At 40.1% G+C, this 19,514-nt stretch overlaps 1 protein-coding gene across 3 annotated transcripts in view; it reads left to right on the forward strand.

Moving 5' to 3' along the window:
• Positions 1 to 19,514, forward strand: part of MAPRE2 (microtubule associated protein RP/EB family member 2) — a 100,151-nt gene that overhangs the window by 68,711 nt on the left and 11,926 nt on the right. For all 3 annotated transcript variants that reach the window (XM_051609816.1, XM_051609815.1, XM_051609818.1), the window contains 3 exons: positions 4,371 to 4,516; positions 6,475 to 6,688; positions 18,140 to 18,279. In XM_051609816.1, the coding sequence (XP_051465776.1) occupies positions 4,371 to 4,516; positions 6,475 to 6,688; positions 18,140 to 18,279 (500 nt within the window). The remainder of the gene's footprint in view (positions 1 to 4,370; positions 4,517 to 6,474; positions 6,689 to 18,139; positions 18,280 to 19,514) is intronic.

Here is a 19,514-nt window from a genome sequence, read left to right on the forward strand (position 1 = left end):
CCTATTTTTTCATGAGCATTTCTGTGTTCCCATGTTGTCTGGTGTGGTTTTATGTGACTTTCTAGGATCTTGCTCCCACACACTGCAGGGATGCAGGGGTGAGCAGAGAGGGACAGAGTCTTCTGACATTTGATGTGAAGGATCGACCTGATTCCTACTATAGGGGACAAATACTAACTTGGCAATATCAGAGCTTACATTGCTACTAAATACTTTATTAGTATACTAACCATAGTATATTTAAAGACGTTCATTTGAAAATATTATTTTCCTTTTCCTTTATATGTTTATAAACAAAAATGCTACAAAACCCCAAGGATCTAATCTTGCTCTCCAGCTGAAATCTAGGAAGTTTACTGAGCAGTAAAAACTTAGAGTAAACAGGACTCTCTTGTCTTCGTTGTTACCTCCTTTAATTTTCTTACTCTTTAAATAGTCAGATGCAGAAGTATTTTTGATTATCAAGAAAGTACTTGTTAGCATTTGTGGACTCAGCCTCCAGATGGAACAGGAAAAAAAGCAAACTGAAAATCTAACGGTGCAGAGTGCATGTGCTTCAGAGCAAACTAAGTCAGTAGGGACAGTCTTGGAAGGGAACATAGAAGCAGGGAAAGAAAAGTACAGGATGAAAGCTAGAATGAGTTCAGTATTTCTTACTGCAGTGGGAAGTAGTATAAGTTTATCTACAACTCTGAAAATGCTGTAAAAATGTTGTGATTTTATAGATTTGGTAGAAGCTTCCAGCTTTACCACTGCATGTGGCAAAGCCCTTCATTTGTAATAGCTTTAAACAAGCATCTCTTCAATTCTCTGTTTCTTTCTTTGTGTCTTCATTCTGTCCCATCATCCCTTCCCCTCCTCTGGCAGCTGCCTGCCCTGAGCCTGGCACAGGGAGCCTAAACTCCATGATACTGCTGGATTCTTCCTGCCCACTAATTGGGCCAAACGTAGTGACTGCTGGGGCTGTAATCAGCACAGCTGTGTTTGCAGGTTGTTTTTGGAGCCTGACCTGTGAGTATCTTCTGGAACTAATGGCTGCATCAATATTTTAGATCAAAAACACAAAAGGACTTCTAGCCAGTGATTTTAAATTGCTTGTTAGCTAATACAGGATGAGAGGTTTTTAACATTGATCCCTCTATTGCAGTGCTACCAGCTGTAGTAAGAGCCATTCTGGGTAGGTAGTATGTTTTCAATTCCTCTGTATAGTTGTTTGGTTTTCTATTGTTTTTTTGTTGGGGTTTTTTTGGGGGGAGGGGAGGTTTTCAGCTTTGCTGAAAATGTATGGAATTTTTTATCCTTCAATAAAATATAGTGGTATGACAATCCTTTTGTTCATGTAAAATATGCAGAAGATATGACACAAACCATGATGTCATTATTTCTACTTATTTAATCTTTAATTATTTAATCTTTAGATTAACTTAAAAATGTTCCTTTCCGATGCATCCATGTTGAAGGATCAGTTGTATAGTAAATTGAATAGGTCTAAAGTGCTGTCTGGTATGCAGAGGACCACGTGTCTCTACACTGTGGCTGTGAGGTAAAAGCATTGTAATCTTGCAGCACTTAAAGTAGGGCTGCTCTTTCTGCTGCATCCAGGAAATCTCCGCCATGGGCAGTGCAGAAAGTACCTTCCCCATTCTGCTGCACTGACATTTAGCATTCAAATGCAATGCGACAGCTACAAGCTTTAGGGGGTAACATTTAAAATTATAAATAAGTACCTATACAATATTAAATATGTACATAACCTCCATGTCCAAAATCAGGTAGTCCCAGATGACTGTAATGATATTTTTACTTTCTCTTCTTGCTGTGATAGGCAGGTCTCTGCTTTCTGGGAGTCAGGAAGAGTTTCCGCTCTGCAGTTTATTGTGTTTAGTTCAGTCTGTGTTTGTGTGTCGCCTCTGTACTTTAGGAGGCAGAGTTTTAATGAGTTGTGTTTGCTAATGTAATAAAATCCTCCTGTTGGGGAAACAGCCCAGCAGCCAGCTTCGATGTTGTGTCAGAGACCAGGTTCGTGCTGTCATGTGGACGCAGTCCAGTGTTTTCTGCCCTCTGGTGCTGTGCAGACACAGGACCACCTCCTGGCTGGCAAAAGCACAGAAACAACTGCTAGCATGATGGGAAGAAAACACAAGGAAATACCGTAACTGGAGTCTTAAACTCAGTAAGACTCTATCTAAAGGCACGCAGAAGGAATTTGCATTACCAGCAGAAGGAGAAAATCTCATGTGAACCCTTTGGGTTTCTAGTTTTCTAAAAGGATCTAGATGAAAGGTTGCACAGTGCATTTTCAAGGCCTCCAGGCAATTACTTAGATATCAGAGTAAAGCTTATAATTGGGATATGGGGAGGATGAAAGGACAGAGTTGGGAACAAATTCAATTTACAACATGAAATGATTGCATAATAATCCTTTTGCATGAAGTTAAATAGTAATAAGTGTAGTGAAGCCATTCATTATCTGTATATCCATGCTTTTAATTGTGATGTCATTTTTCTGTTGCCACGTATTTACCAGTTCTCTGGATGAGTTTTGAATAACTAATTGTGTTGATACAGCTTTCTATAAGAAGATGCAAATTTGTTATCTGATGTTTGTAACTTGCTGGAAGGCTCCTTTTCCTTTAGGGAATACTTTACTTTGATTCATAATCATATTAAAACCATTGCAAACAGCTCAGCACAAGGTGTCCTTGGAAAATCAGATTTTTTAATAGCAGTTTTCCCCCACAAAGGTAGGCAATGTGAAGAGAATTTTTTGTGGATTGTTTTTTTTTTTTAAAATGTCAGTGGGTTTTTTAGCACTAAAGCTTGACCTTGGTAAGTCCCTTCCTTAACAAAACTCCTGTCAGTATTTTGGGAAAATTTTTGTACTTCATTCTTAAACTCTGCTTCTCTTTTTGGGAATTTATGAGCTCTGTAAGCCTTCATATGATGGTTGAGTGGATACAGAGAATGAGAATTGTCTCATGCATAAAGTTGGTCCTGTCAAAACACATGTATAGCCATGGAGAGAAATGTCTTCAAGTTATTGTTGCCTCTCCTGTAAAACCAGGCAAGCCAGGTGTCCGCTTTGTTAATTTGGTTTCTGTCTGAGCACTCAGCAGAGTTATTTTTTGATAGAAAGTGGTGGTGTTGATACTGGGCTGAACTGTGAGGTGAGATCTGGACACTTACTTGTCAAAACTGGTCTGCACTAAGTGCACAAAGGTCCTTTTTGTGGAAGTGAAATCAAAGTTGTCAGGAGTAATCAGGCAATCACTTCCCTGCCCTGTCTGCTGCAGCACAGGGACTGGATGCTCCACAGCCCTCCCTGCTCCAGAAACGGGTGTCACTGAACCTTGCTGAGTATAAAGCATTCTGCAGAAAGAATGCTTTTTCTCTCAAAGAAGAAAAACTGAAATTGGCTTTCCTCAGATTTTCTGAAACATTTTCATGCTTAATGTTGAGTGTGTCAACAGTAAAAATTTATTTTGCAAATGACAGTGACATGATTATGTTGTAGGAGGAAGTTCCCTGCATACCAGAGAAGGCTTTCTCTATTAGCTATACTCCATAGGCTGTTCAGAAGTGTTTCCATATACTTGCCACTCTGTGCTGGATTAGTTATACACCCACTCAGGCACACACACCCCTACCTACTACTATATAAGTTCAAATAGCCCCCAAAGTTGAATTTTTTTTATTTTTTTTTTTTTACTGAGAACTACAGCAGGCAGCCCAGCTTCTGAAATCTATGGGTGGACTAAGCAAAAGTCTGCTTATTTAAATGCTTTTCTCAGGAGATGAAAATCAGTAAGGATGTTTGTTTTAGTAGGGTGGGAACTGGCTAGTCTGTTGAAAAAAAACTGGAGCTTTACAATTTTTATTTTTATTTTTATTTTTTTTTTAATAATGGTTTGATATAATCTTGAATTATTCAGACTTGATTAGCATTCAGCTACAAGTGCCAGAATAAAGGTGATCTTGGCTTGATTGAATTCAGGGGGCTGTGAGGATTGAGGGAGCTTGTTAAGAGATTTCCAGTTTGACTGTATGGACAGTCCTACTGTGTATAGGGACTCCAAGAACATCAATTTTAAATAGAAAAAGTTTCATTTGCGTTAGTCGTGGTGGTTCTTCAGATGCCACACAATAGTGTGTTGTGCAGTAAGGTTGAATGGAAAAAAAAACACATTAGTATGCCACATTCAGTGTACATTAGACAAGTAGATCTTGGGTGCATAGTGTGAGGTGGAATTACAGCAGGGACATATTCAGCATGATAGCTTTCTGCTCATGCTTTCTTCTAATGACATTAAACACCATTTGGTCTTAGCTGGGTGCATCCGGATTAATGTCAGTGCATTCTCTTGTTATAGGAGCAGCTTACTGCCAGTTCATGGACATGTTGTTCCCAGGGTGCATTAGTTTGAAGAAAGTAAAGTTTCAAGCAAAGCTGGAGCATGAGTACATTCACAACTTCAAGCTTCTGCAGGCATCGTTTAAAAGAATGAATGTGGATAAGGTAGGCGTTCTGTATTTGTATTTCAATCACTGCAAGTTTTAAAAGTTTTACAAACTGGGTAAAATGAATAAGTAAGAAAGAAAATTCTTCAAAATACTTAAGTCCCTTTTTTCAGCTTTTCAACTTAGAACTGGAGTGAAGATGTCCTTCGTGGCCTTTCATCATCTGAAAAGAGTATCTAGGCATGAAGGAAGAAATTTGGCATGCCCTGTTTAGGTACAAAGTGAAAACTGAGTCTGTGTGTCTGCTGAAGAGTTGTGCAGCTTAATTTGTTATATCTTAATATCAGAGATCCTTTTGATAAAATACCATGTGTTGAAAATTCCTTACCTTCAGTGAACCTTAATTTTAGATAGGTAAAATTATTGGTGACCTGAATTTCCAACAAAATAACTTGGGAATATGCTGTTCTTGCAAGTATTCCATGTTTCTTGTCCAAACTGGGATTTAAGGTATTTAAAGTATTCAAGAGCTGGAATAACTTATCCAGTGATTCGATAGGTTGGACAGCAAGTATGTTCTTGTGAAGTTAAGAATTAAAGTCTCTTAGAAAATGGCTTGTTCAGCCATAAATTAGTGGTTTATGCTTCAATGTGAGAGTTTGACAGACTGACCAGTATAAATTACTATGTTGATAAAAATGAATAGTGAAAGTTATGCTGTCGTACTTTCAGTTTTACACAGATGCACTACCTATATACCCATTTAAGGTTCTGCTCTGGCTTCTAGTGTTGCCTTATTCTGAAATTTAAAGTCTTAATAGAGAGTCCCGTAAGAATTCTATAAAGCACTGGAAAACCCTCATTATCTCCTGAAATGTTGCAGAAGCTTTTATTTACAGTGTGACTTATTTGAAAACATTGGAAAGCCTAATAAAGTTTACATTGTCAATTTTTCTGTAGGGAGCAAACTTGCTATATTTCCTCAATGCAGAATTAAGATAAAATTGGAACAACCTGAAAGGACGTGCGAAATCCTACATTAATCCTTGTAGGAATATCCTAGTCTTATAATTTGATGTACAGTTGGCTTAACCTTGAAGAAGAAATGAAAATTGCAACTATTATAGGTACTCTTTTTCCAGCTGAAAATGGAATGCATTCAGGAGGCATTAAGATCTATTTAACTTTGCTCTTTAATCAACTGCATTAATTAAGAAAGGCAGAGCAACCCTCCCTCTGTAGCTGTAGTCCCTGTCTGCCCACAGTGGTTGGGAAGCTTGAGCACTGTAGGACTGGCCCAAGACACCTTTTGGAGGTTTCATTTCTGTGAAAAATGTGCAGGATATGGAGACATCCTCACAGCATTTCTTTTGTTTTACTCAAAGTTTATAGATATTTTAGTCAACTTCTGCATGTCCACAAACTGTCCTATGTATAGCTATATATGGAATGGAAAAAAATTACAAGGTTAAAACCTCAGGGTGAGTTCATATGATGAACATGTACTGCCAAAATATGTTGGTTTGAACTTCAGCATGTCTTGGAAAAGCTGCTGGGTTTCTTGTAGTTCAAACAGTAGGACAGAGAGCAAGAAACTCCCGTCTGGACCTTTTGAAGAATAGTTCATTTTTAGTATGCTCAAGTGTAGCATGTCCATTAAAAACAGAAATCCCTAGTTAGTTGAATATAGTGTTACTCCCAGAACAGCTACATTCATCATGGCTGTCACCACAGTAAGAAAGGGATACCTCAGTGGAAAAGGAGTTATAAAGGCTTACATACACCCACTGAATAGCCACTTCAAAGGCTGGGTCTTTGTTTTATTTTTGTTTTATTCCTTATTCAGAGCACTTCCAAATCCACCATAATTTCTTTTATTTTTAGGAAGAAAAAAAATGTCAGAGGAATATATGCTGATATAGTTAGTAGATTTTTTTCAAATAAATGTGTATACCTAATTTTTATATTTAGAAATGGCAATGATATATTATCGGAAGCCTTTATTCTAACTTTCAGGTAATTCCTGTGGAAAAACTGGTCAAAGGGCGCTTCCAAGACAACTTGGATTTCATTCAGTGGTTTAAGAAGTTCTTTGATGCTAACTATGATGGGAAGGAGTATGATCCTGTGGAAGCTCGACAAGGTCAAGATGCTCTTCCCCCACCAGATCCTGGCGAACAGATCTTCAACCTGCCCAAAAAGTCTCACCATGCAAACTCTCCAACTGCAGGTATTTTGAGTCTTAAATAATTTAATTTCTGTCTCTGAAGGCAATTATAAACTGTGATCCCTTTTACAGAGATACCAGTTAAAAGTTGTTTTCCTGTGTGGATGGATCTTTCTTTTTGCCTTGTCATAGGTTTAGCATCTGAAACAGCAGAAGATAAATTCTTGTGGTGTGCTGTAGGTTGGGCCAACCCTATCAAACATAGGGTCTTCTCCACTGAACCTTTGATGTAAATGATGTGGATTCTAGTAATGTCTTGATGGTGAAGACAAAGGCATTTAACCTTGTTGCTGAATGCGGTATGTGTAAGTTTATTCAAGAACAGTAAGTGAGGTGTGTTCCTCTCTCACCTCCACCCTTACAGGAAACTGCCAGCACAGGCTGATTTCTTTTTAATTTTTTAAGGTGAGTGAAACGCTTGCAAATCTGAAGGGCTGACCAGAAGGAAAAAATTAATTGATTTGTGTTTTTATATGTCCTTAGTGTTCAGGTATGCTAGTTGTCTTAACTGAACAACATACAACTATTGCTCTTTCTCAAAGATACCTCTGTCTTCTAAATTTTTATTTTGTGTTTGTACTAGGTTTTGCTAGGATAGAATTAACTGTCTTCGTAGGAGATTTTATGGTGCTATGTTTTGGATTTTTGACCAAAACAATGTTGATAAGACATGGATGTTTCAGGTATTGCTGATCAGTGCTTATACGGTGTCAAAGCCTTTTCTGTTTCTCATGCTGCCTTGCCAGTGAACAGGCTGGGGGTGCACAAGTAATTTGGAGAGGACACAGCTGGAACAGCTGACTCCAACTGACTAAAGGGATATCCCAGATCATATGACATCATACTTAGCAATAAAAGCTTGGGGGAAGAAGGAGAAAGTGGGGGGATAGGGGGACGACACACAGAGTGATGGCATTTGTCTTCCTAAGTAACCATTGGAAGTAGGGAAGGAATTCCTTACTTTGCTTTGCCTGCTTGCATGGCTTTTACTTTACATATCAAACTGTCTTTACCTCAGCCTGTGAATTTTTTCAGTTTTGCCCTTCTGATTCTCTTCCCCATCCCACCATGGGACAGTGATCAAGTGACTGTGGGGAGCTGAGCAGCCTGCTGAGGTTAAACCATAGCAGTGTTTATGGAACCCACCAAGGGACTAAGCCTTCAGTGTTTATGTAATATGGGCATGATTGGTCATAAAGCAGATGCCATTTTGGATAGCTGAAAGTTAAGTGAACAGGAGAGCAACTAACATTTAAAAAAAAAAATAATTATCAAACAAGTGTTAGTGGGGTTGATTGCCTTTACCCATAGAGTTTTTTGCATACATAAACATATATGTATTTCATTCCTTTATTGGTTTGTCCTCAGCTTACCTTATTCATGCTAACCCATTCCTCAAATACTGATTGTCAGTTGGCTTAAATCTGTGACCTATCTTCTCATCGGCTCAGATACACAGCAGTGCTGGCAAAGGGAAGATGAAGGTATGAGGCACCCTCAGCTTTAGGCTGGCTTGCACTCTGGAAACATACCCAGATTTCAGTGATCTGCTCTGATCACTTTTGACGTCAAAGTGGGGCATACTTGGCCAGCTGCCTTCAGCTCATTAGTGCTTCCAGGAAATCAAGCACCTAATAGCAGGCCAGTGCTGCCCTGGGCTTCTAAAGCTTGTTTACATCTTTGTTTTGCACCATCTTGTGTCTGAAGCTTTGAATTTCAGGGGCTGATACACTGTAATTTCCTATGTGATGTCTCGCACTCCCTTTGAAAACAAAAACCCAAGTGCTCATGTCACAATGTTGTCCAGCTGCGAAACTGGAGAAGGCACTTTTATTAAATACAGACTTTACCATGCTTGTTAATTTCTCTTGCAAATTATCTCTTTTTACCAAGTCACAAATCTGTCGTTCAAATTTAAGCTGTAGAGGTGACAATCCTAAATAGAATAGCTACTGTATTGAAACCAGCCAGTTTATACAGAGGATAATGCAGGGATCTCGTATTGTGCTGCTGGTTCTATGAGGAACATGTTCTGTGCCTTCCCAGCCCTTGTCTGAAATAGGACAATTGAGATATAGTGTGATGAGTTTTGGTAGGATCATGTGGCTGTGAGAGTTAGCTTTTTCGTAGAAAAAGCTTTCCTTAATTATTAACTTAGGCATTGTCCAAAGCGTGACAGGCAGGAGGATAATTTCATTTCTGTTGAGCTGAGGAGCGGGGTTATAGGCAACACATGATGCTAGGTGAAGTGAGATTTCTAGCTTTTATCACTGCTTGGCTTTTAGAACAAAACTATTTCAGTTAGGTGTCAGTCATTCACAGATTTATTTTCAATTTCTGCATGACCACATTTTCATTTTGCTGATGTATTGTGCCTTTGTGCCTCACCGTGTTATGTAGCCTGGTTGCTTGGAAGGATGGGATCCCTTACTGAGTGCCTGCCAAAAGAGGACAGTCTGGGAGGAGTGCTGTATGCATCTCCAAGCTTGCGTGTGCCTCACCTCCTGCCATTCGGGAGTAAATGGGGATGATGTGGAAGCAAGTCCACAGCAAGTTGGGAAATCACCATGGAAGATGTGCTTCTGTGCCTCTGTCTTGTGCTGGAAATGAAGGAGTGTTCATTACAGTTGTTACAGGAACCATAATATGGCCTGTGAGAAAAAAAAAATAAAAATTGCCATTTATATGAAAAGGGCAAAAAAAAGAGAGAGCCTCATGAGTTCTCCTGCAGCAGGTTAAGAATTCCCCACCCCATATGAAGCTTTGTCTTCTGTGATGATGGCAACTCAAAGAGGGAATACATGCCCATGAGGAAGTACATTAGGTGGCATAAACTGCTGTGACTTTTATGTTAATTGTTGTATTATTCTACTTTCCTGGGTCCTCGGTGAAATGGCTGAGGTTCTGGGCACAGCTTCCAGTGACTTTGTTGTGGGAGCAGTAAACATTGTGGGCTGCTGGATGAAATAACCTCTTACACCAATGCAGCACACATTTGCCAGCATCTGTAGCGGTTTGCCACAGTAGCTTGCCACTTTTTTGTACATTTTCTTTTTTTAAGTCACTTTTTATTGGTGTGATTTGCTCTACATTAACACTGAAGTTTTGAAATCTTTGTACTGCCTTGTTTCAGTTCATTTCATTCAGTTCAGTTCATTAGTGAAGCAGAGGAAACAGTAGTGAGAGAAAATAACCCAGAAGATCTTTAAACATAATCCAAAACTTTTTAAACAGTGTGCAGTAGCCATATCTAAATGTGTGCATCTATTGTTTAGTGTCAGGAGTAAGGAGACACGTGGGGACACATTCAAACTGTCTTTTTTTTTAGACTTTGAAATACGTCTGTTTCTAAGGTGATCAAATATATAAATTTCTAAATGAGTAATGTGTTTATTTCCTAGTAATTCTATATGCGTTTCAGATGATTCCATGAAAAACTCTTCCAGTGCCCTTTGCCGGAATTTCGGTTTTCAGAGATTTAGAAGGTGCCAATTTCTTTAATTATTCATAATTGCTTTATAACATTCTGTTCTAACACTGGATTTTCAGAGGTAGACTAAGGTATGTCTTTCAATTAACAAGAGAGTTGTCAGTTCCCTAGGGACTGCCCTGAGTGCCTGCCCAAAAGCAGAATGGAACTAGTTAGAATAGTTTTTGATGTTTTAATCTGACATTAAAGCTTGAGAAGACCCATGGTATCAGGTAGCTGCATTCAGTACCTATACCACTGTAAATATGGAGTGTGGTCTTTATTTCATTTAAAAAAATGTTTTTAAAACCACAACAAACCTTGGGAAATCTGAAAATGAACCGGGTTTTGTGTTACCTGGAGAGCAGGCCACCAGCCATGGCCCTACATCTTCCAAAGGTGATCCGACTGAGTCACTGCAGGTCAAGGATAATGCAGCTTGGAAGTGGAAGCACAAATAGGTGCCTACAACTAATCTGCTGTGCCACCCTCACATTCCCTCCTCCCTTCCTGGAGAGGCAGAGCTGATTTGTTGCTGCACCGATGGCAGTGCAGCGGGTGGATGGCTTTGGTAACATGAGTAAAAGCTGCTTTCTAGAAAGAGTAGGAGCAGCAAGGATTTGCCAGGTAAACGCAGCCTCCCTGCTGGGGGAACGAGCTTGTCGTCATCCCTTGAGGAGTGGAGCCAGCATCACAGTCTACTGCTGCAGGATCCCAGGCAACAGCACCACAGCTGCTTTTAGATACAGCACCATCTGCCAGCCCTGAGCCACCCTTCCATCTCCTGCAGCCTTCCCTCTTCTTTAATGCAGAAGTGAACAGCCTACAGATGTAGAGTCAACATCATGGTAAGGGATTAAAATATTAGGGCACTGTTGTTTGTGCCAGTTCTAATGCTTCCTGTGGAAAATAGCAGAAAAAGCTCCATCTGGTCAAATTGAAACTAGTGATCAGATTGTCAGGATTTTTAGCTTAGTGTTTTATGTAAGTATTCCTGTATGTCAGAGCAAGTCCGTGGAGTGCTGCTTTGTGCATGTGTGTGGGGTGTCAAAAACACACAGGTAAAAGACAGCTTAATAAAATTAATTATTTACATGCAAGCTAAAAATGCAAGAGGTTCTTAGACCTGAAGGCTGTTAGGCGTTTTAATTTGAAATATTCAGTGAGAGCAGGATGACTAAAGCAGAGCTGGAAAATACTGGAGGATCACATGAGGGCTAAAAATACTCATGCTATGACAGGGAAAATAACCAGGGCAGAATGAACTGTTTGTGCATGAATGCTTTATATACAATCAAAGAACCAATTGCATAAGGAAAATACAGATTTTCTTTAGGGAAATGGAATATCCGACTGTGACAGATGTGCTGTAAATTGATTTTGAGGGATAAAAATACTCAATAAAACCAGTCTTTATTTTAGCAGTTAGTGATACCATTAGGGCTCTTGGGAAACTAGAGAATTCCTTGTAATGCTGTGTTTTTTGGGTTTTTTTGGGGTTTTTATTATTTTGCTTTCCACCAAAACACGCCACCTTTTCCACCACATGGCAGGGCATTGGTATCATGGCAACCTCTGGTGCTGTGGTGCTCCAGAGCGACGTGGCAGAGCTGGAGATGGGAAGAGCCGCAGGGCAGCGAACTGGAAATGCTTTTGTGCCTGGTTCATACGAGGCCAAGGATTTGTGCTAGCCGACGGGAACAACATGTGCAGTGACAGTGCTGGCCCAGGAGGTGAAGAGGAAAGTGGCTCAGCCTTCATGGAGGCACACCCCCTCGGCCAGCACAAGCAGTGTTTAATTTTTTTTAACCCACCATGCCTGAAAATTTAGGCCACAGAGCGATGCTGCTGGCAGTGCAAGAGCCAGAGAGCCTTTTCTCTAGAAGGAAGATGGTGTGTTTGGAAAACGGGTGTGAAAACAGCTATCTTAATTTTTTTCTTAATGGGTGTGGTTTGAATGTTTGTCTCTTTCAAATTTTTGCATGATCTTTTGCATTTCAATATGCATTTCTTCAGTTTTTTCATGTTGGGACTGTTTTCTCCTTGAAGCTAAGCAGACAGTTGAATTTTAGAAAATGCAGGTTTTTAAGAGCATTTCAAGTTTTAAATTGTATTCTTTTAAGACTGTGTAGAGTGGTTTCTTCCATTGAAGATGATAAATTGCATGGTTAAAGATGTTTCTAGAAAAAGTAGGGGTTTCAGCTGAGAACAGTTAATAGTTACCAATAAAGTGTTGCTTATTTTAAATCTAAAAAAAAATATTCATTTATGAGGGGGAAAAGGCTATGGTTAGTTCCCAGCTATCAAGTCTCCTTCTATTAAAGCCATGCCGTAAACAAGGCTTTTTCATCTGGCAAGTATACTTTATTGAATATTCTTGCTTGGATTAATAGAATCATAGAATGTTTAAGGCTGGAAGGGACCTTAAAGATCATTGGGTTCCAACCTCCCTGCTGTGCGGGGACACCTCACACTAGACCAGGCTGCACAAGCCTCATGCAGCCTGGCCTTAAACACCTCCAGGGAGGGGACTTCCACAACCTCCCTGGGCAACCTGTTCCAGTACCTTACTGTCCTCATGGTGAAGCATTTCATCCTGATATCTAACCTAAATCTCTCCTCTTTCAGTTTAAAACCATTACCCTTTGTCCTGTCACTGCCCTCTCTGGTGAAAAGCCCCTCCCCAGCTTTCTTGTAGCCCCTTCAGGCACTGGAAGGCTGCTATAAGGTCTCCCTGGAGCCTTCTCTTCTCCAGGATGAATAGTCCCAAGTCCCTCAGCCTATCTTCATCTTTGTACAAACTTCTCTTTGCCAGCCCTCTGACAGTGGTGATCAATGCAGAGATCATCAGACTGTGCTGTGGGCAGCAGCAGTGGAGGTATGGAGAGCTGAGGGGACAGAGGGGTCCTGCCACCCAGGGAAAGTTAGTGCCACAAAATAATTAGGCGTATGTACTGCAGCATGCTGAAAGTCAAGTCAGATTTTGTCTGAGGTGATTTCAGTCCCATTAAGAATCATTTGTCATCACTTATGCCATTAAGCATCCCTAACTAAATTGAGCAGTCTCTTGCATCCCAGTGTAGCTGCAACAATAAGCGTGTGTGCTTATTAGTTCATCTACTGTTCTCACTCATTTGTTTTAAGTGGATGGAGAGGTTTTTCTTCAGCTCATGAAGGAATTACTAGCTCTGTGGCCTCTTGATGGGTTTGTTTTTTCTTCTGTGGCATGGGTCAGGAATATTCATTTTATGAAATCCTTTAATTTGGCTGAAGATAGACTGCAAGTGATTGCCAAATTCCACTGAAGCAGTGGTTGTGTGGGCTCAGCAAGTCTCATGCTTGCTCAGGGCTTCCATTGCTCTCCAAACCATCCTCATGCACGTGTTCTCTTGGAATTTTACATAAATATTTAACAGCGTACTAATTACTCACATAGCTTTGAGGAAGATTTCTCTCTAAAAATTAAATAGATTTCTTGTCTGCAAGACTGCAATTGGGATGAAGAAGTGACCTGGAATTTCCAGACAGGCTTTGTTGTACCCATAACCTGCACAGTGCCAACATCCACTGTTAAAATTGCAGTTTACATCTGTTTGTAAAACTTATGTCTTTAGCAGAAAGAATAGTGAAGTTGAAACTGAGGGGGATATATTTAATTATGAGGTATTGCCTAGGAATCGTTTCTGGAGCATCACAGATTAAAAACTGTAATGCATTTCAAAACGGGTTCATCTGACTTCTCTCAGTACAAGAACAAAATAGTTTGTCTTTTAACTGTGAATTTATTTTTACCATTTCTGCTAATGTTATATGGGCAGGTACAAAAAGTTATCCAGGTGCTAATTAAAGTAGCTGTGATACTGTTTACAAAAAATTGTAATTTGAGCCTTTTTTAACCTAAAATCAGAGCATGCTGTGACAGAATTTCTCAGAGAATGGTGGAGGTGGGAAGGCACGTTGAGATCTTCTAAATCTCTGCTCACATCAGGGGGTCACTGGAACTGGTTGCCCAGGATTGTATCCAATCAGGTTTTTATTATCTCCAGGGATGGAGACCCCACAGCTTGTTCCAGTATTTGGTCACATTCAGAGTGAAGTTTTTTTCTTACATTTAAATGGAATTTCTTGTATTTAATTTGTGTCTGCTGCCTCTTGTCCTTTGACTGGGGACCACTGAAAACAGCTTGTTTCCATCTCCTGTGCACTCTCCCGTTGGGTATGGATAAGAACCCCCAAAGCTTCTCTTCTCCAGGATGAACAGTCACTGCTCTCTCAGCCTTTCCTCATGTGAGGTGCTCCAATCCCTCATTCATCTTTATGCCCCTTTTGTTGAACTCTCTCCATTACACCCATGTCTCTCTTGCAGTGGGGACCACCAAACTGAGCCCAGCGCTCCAGATATGCCTCATCAGGGCTGAGTAGAGGGGGAGGATCGGCTCCCTCAACCTGCTGGCTGTGCTCTTCCCAGTGCAGCCCAGGAGACTGATGGCCTTCTTTGCTGTGATAGTGCTTTGGTTGCTCATGCTCAGATTGGTGTCCACCAGGACTCCTAAGTCCTTTTCTGCCACAGTGCTTTCAGGAAATGTGGACACCAGCCTGTTCTGGGGTGTAGGACTTTGCACTTCTTTTTGAGCATCAACAGTAAGCTTGAAAAGGAGTTGGTAATGGGTGATACTTATGGTGCTGAATACAATGCAGTTCCCTCAGTGGTCAGTGAAAAGAGCTCAGAATATTTGCATAAACATTTGTGCTTTCTCAGAACATGTACATGAGTTTTATGTAACCATTTTAATAGAAGATAGGATGCAGAACAGAATCTGAACTGCTTGGGTTATACAGTGCCTCTGAGCGATGCATCCGGAATTATTCCACGCTTGCAGTAAGTGACTGTGAAGTCATTGTGGTGCTCAATAGCAAAGTCATTAAGTCTACCAAGTTCTTTCATCTCCATCTGTCTGTCTCAAGTACTTTGCACTACCTTACCAACCAGCATCCTTTCATTCTTTTACAAAATCAAGCTTCTATTAGAAACAGGAGACTTACCTCTGAGCTGATTCTAGAACTGAACTTTCAGAATAAATGTGCAGTAAAGCTTTTGCTTTTTTTTTTTCTTTTAATTCTAGGAAATTTTAAATTAGAAATCCCTAGGCATTCTGTCTTGCAATTAAGTTCTATCCAGCTGTCGCTAATACAGTCTGAAATGCTCAGGTTATTTAGCTGGTTTTTATCTTCATTGATGAAATTGGAGCATCGTGTTCATTTAAGAGCTAATCCTGAGCAGCAGAGCATAAGTCGATTTCTTTTGATTTGTCTGGACTTTATAAAGCTCAGTAACACTTTGTTGTAGAAATTCAAAAGGCTTTGTTGTTTTCAAAGGAGGGCAGAATATAATGTGTAATGGAGCTATCTATCCCTATAGAGAAAATACCTGGGGACTGAATGTTTGTGCTTGCTCTGTCCTTAACTCTCTCTGCAGGTTAAAAAGAAACGTGTACTTAATGGTTTGGCTTTCTGTGATAGGTACCCTCTTCTACAAAGAGCCAGCTTGTGTCACAGGGCTGTTGAGCATGAAAGGGAGCAACGTGCTGTGGCTGCACAACATGCCTTGCTTAGGTCTTGCACCATGACCCCCCAGGAGAAAGGGTGAAGAGCTGACAGGCCAGGGGAGGCTGTCCTAGAAGAGCTGAGCAGCTTCTCCCATGCTTGCTGCTTAGAAAAAGTCCAGCACTGCCTTCAAGTAGAAGAAGGGTAGTTGGCAGAGGGGGCAGCTGCATCGACCAGCTAAGGCTTTACATCTGAAGATCCATAGCTTGTTTTATAGCATTTAATTTTCAATTGATACACTGAACTGCATCTTGCAGGAGTGGAGTATGAGAAGACATAAATAGAATCATAAATCAGAATTAAAAATTTAGAATTCCCTAAAGAATTAAATAGCAACAAAACATCTTGCCGTTTTTCATGTTTTTCCACAAATTATTTATTCTTTGCTAATCTAAGTACAATGTGAAAAGAAATGTAATTTCAGGCATGTATGCAACGTTGCATTTTCCCAACTTTAGCAAGTTTGTGTACTGTAGCTGAAATCTGCTAGAGGTGAGTTTCCATATGTAATTATAAGGATATAGGCACAGAAGTGATTGGTCTGAAGGCACCAATTAAAAAAAAAAAATAAAAAAAAATTCTTATGTGTCTCATTTTAAGGAGCATTGAAAAGGAAAGTGGACATCTTACACGGAAATGCTTACCCATCTGAATCATCTGAATTACCAAGTTGTTTATTTATGTTCTGTTGGCATTAGGTGACCCCATTAATACAGAGTTATCCTTAGAGGTGGGAAGAGATGCTTGTTACAGAGAGAGGCCTATAACCAAATCAGAAAAGCCTAAGCTAGCTTGATTAAATAACTCATTGCTGCTCTCGTTTCCCATCGCTTTTTGGCTCCCCCAAGGGACACAGTTCTAGTGAGACTGTAGCAGCTCTATGGTTTGGTTGTATGGGACAGCATCACAAGTCATCTTTCTCCTCCTCCTGCCTTTCCCCGCCTCCTTGTGATTTCATCCTAGTAACACCTTTGTAAAACATTGGGTTTTGATATGAATTGCTTTAATAAAGTGTTGTATGACACTGGGGGTGTCACTGTGGACATGACGACTTAGAGGAATTTGTAGTGTGCCATAGATCATATAATGGTATGGGAAGAGCACTGGCAGGGTGTGGGGTGGAAGGTAGCTGCTGAGAAAGCTGGGGCAAATCTCTCCAAAAATGGTGACTGCAAGCTCAGAGCTCAGCTGGGTGCTTGCTGGTTTTGGGCTTTCTCCCACACCCTGTGTGGCCCAGGCTTCAGAGCCACTGGCATTTGATGGAGGGGAATGGCCATGGAGCCCATCAGGAGTCCAGACAACTGTTTTGCGCTTCATAAGAAAGAGTGATAAATATGGGTGCTGCAAAGCAGGACTTCTGATTCGCATGCCTGCCCAATAAATCAAATAAAATAGGTCAGAAAGGAGGCTGAATATCTGTTCTGTCTTCTTAACCAAAGTTATTTTTTGTACCAGGTGTATGTCCACTGCATCTGAAATGTATTCCTAGTTGATAGGAATAAGGACACGGCTGAGAGTTAGAGCTCAGTGCCTGTGGAAGCCCAGGCAAGGGGACAGCTGTGGGCCCAGGACTCATGTAATGGGGCTCAGCAACTAAACCAAATAGCCAGCCAAAAGGAGAGGAAAGATGGAGGGGCAGAGCAAGGTGTGAGGTTCATATGAAGGCACTGCAAACCCTTTCACATAAGTGTTCCTCTGCTTGGGCATTTGTTGCCACAGGCTTTGTGAAAGAGAATACCTGTACACATTCATTACTTGCTGGTTTTACTGGTAAAGATGTTGTTCTGTGTTTTGTCAGATCTGCTATGCAAGTAATTAAAAACAAATAGCAAAAAACTAAGCAGATCAAAACTCATCTCTTGGTTACTATGGTGACTGCAAGTTCACCGATGGATTTAATGCTGCATGCTCTGTCTGAATTTCAATGTCCTTGTCTTAGGGATGGTTTACATTTAAAAATGAGGAAAGCAAAGAAGCAGTTTAGCTAAGTTTATTCCTACTCTCTCTTTCTCCAGGGAAATATAAGATAAGATACATACACTTAATATTGGGTTGGAGAAGTGGTCTGTTAACAGCCTATTTTTTAAAGCTGAAAGCTGCTGTGAGCTAAGGGTGCTTTATATTCTCATTTTCATGTTTATTTGTTGTAGTTTCAGAGTTACTTCACTCTCAGTAACAAGTTCAAAGTAAAACTGCTAAGAAATGTTGGTTTTTGCTTTCCCAAGGTATAGCAGCACTGGAACTTCCTCCACTGTCACCTTGAAGTAAGAGAGAGAATGGCTGTCTGTAAAACAAATACTTTTGTTTCAGTACCGGGTTAATAGGAATGTGCTTAGCACAGAGAGAAGTCTTGATTATTGCTTATTTACTGTATTTTTCAGGTGCTGCTAAATCCAGTCCAGCTTCTAAACCAGGATCAACGCCTTCTCGCCCATCTTCAGCAAAAAAAGCTGCACCAAGTAGCTCAGCATCCAAATCAGATAAAGATTTGGAAACTCAAGTCATACAGCTCAGCGAACAGGTAAATTTCCTTTAGGCATAAAATTAGATGCCTTCATTGTCACAGGCAGGCATGAAATCTAATATTGCCCTCTGTTGAATGATGCTCTCCAGAATTATGAAGGGACAAAAGATTGAAATAGCTCAGCTGGGAAGAAGAAGTGATTTATTGTTAAAAATAACATCTGACAGAGATGACTGGTGTTTACCAGTAATTTTAAAAGATGATCTTAGAAAAGACAGGTAAGTCTTGCTGAAGCATCGTAATTTTATTAGATGCTGAAATATATCTTTAATTTCTCTTGGTTAGGAAAAATCTCATTAGGGTCGTTGCTCTTGTGTTTTATAAATTTGAAACAAATTGTTTTAATATGTCATTGTGGAGAGAGAAGCCTGTTTATAATACCAAGGTGTTAGAGATTTGCAGGGGAATTGAGACTAGCTCATTGCACCCTTCTTTCTGGAAGGGAAGCACTAAGAAGGTAACACGCTTTCTAAAAATGTCAGCTACTTGGTGAAAATAGTTATAATTAATGTTCTGCAGTGTAATTAATAAAGCTTCAGAATTTTTTTAATGTTTAGAATGTAAGGGCTTAATTTTCACTTATGCTGTGGAGCTTTACACATTTTGTCATTCCTGGACATGCAAGAGTGTCTGCACTGGACGTGAAAAAATCTCTATATCTGGCTCAAAACTGTGTTGTCAGAATGGTGTAAATGTCACTAGTATAAATGAGGCCTGATCCCTGCATTTATCCTGGATGAGGGAAAACAGAAAGGAAGAACCTCAGAGTCTGACTTGCCTGGCAGCGGCATTCAGCAAGAAGTTGTTATTCTGTATCAAGTATAATTTTCCACAATTAAGGGCATTGCACTTTCAGACTTGTTAATAAACCTGAACAACAATTTCAGTTTGTTGGGGCACTGTTTGCAAATTCTTGGTCACTATTATTATGCACTTAAAGGTGTGGATGGATAGCCACGTCTGAAACACAATGTACTGTGGATTCAGGGTATCATGCTGAGCTTGAGGGAGCACACCAGGCCCACCAGCCTTCCAAAGGGGCTTTTGCATTTTTGTGTATATTTTCCATGGAATCCTTTTTCTTTTTAGTCAATTTACGAGTGAGTTTCAAACGTCAGCTTAATGCAAATTTAATCATGACATTTGTATTCAGAAGTCAGAATGCGTTCACTTCAGAAAGAAGAGGGTTTTTTCGTTCTGAGCAATGTAAAAATATTTGATCCTTACGAAAA

This window comes from Apus apus, chromosome 2 (assembly GCF_020740795.1).
Source record: "Apus apus isolate bApuApu2 chromosome 2, bApuApu2.pri.cur, whole genome shotgun sequence".
Taxonomy (NCBI): domain Eukaryota; kingdom Metazoa; phylum Chordata; class Aves; order Apodiformes; family Apodidae; genus Apus; species Apus apus.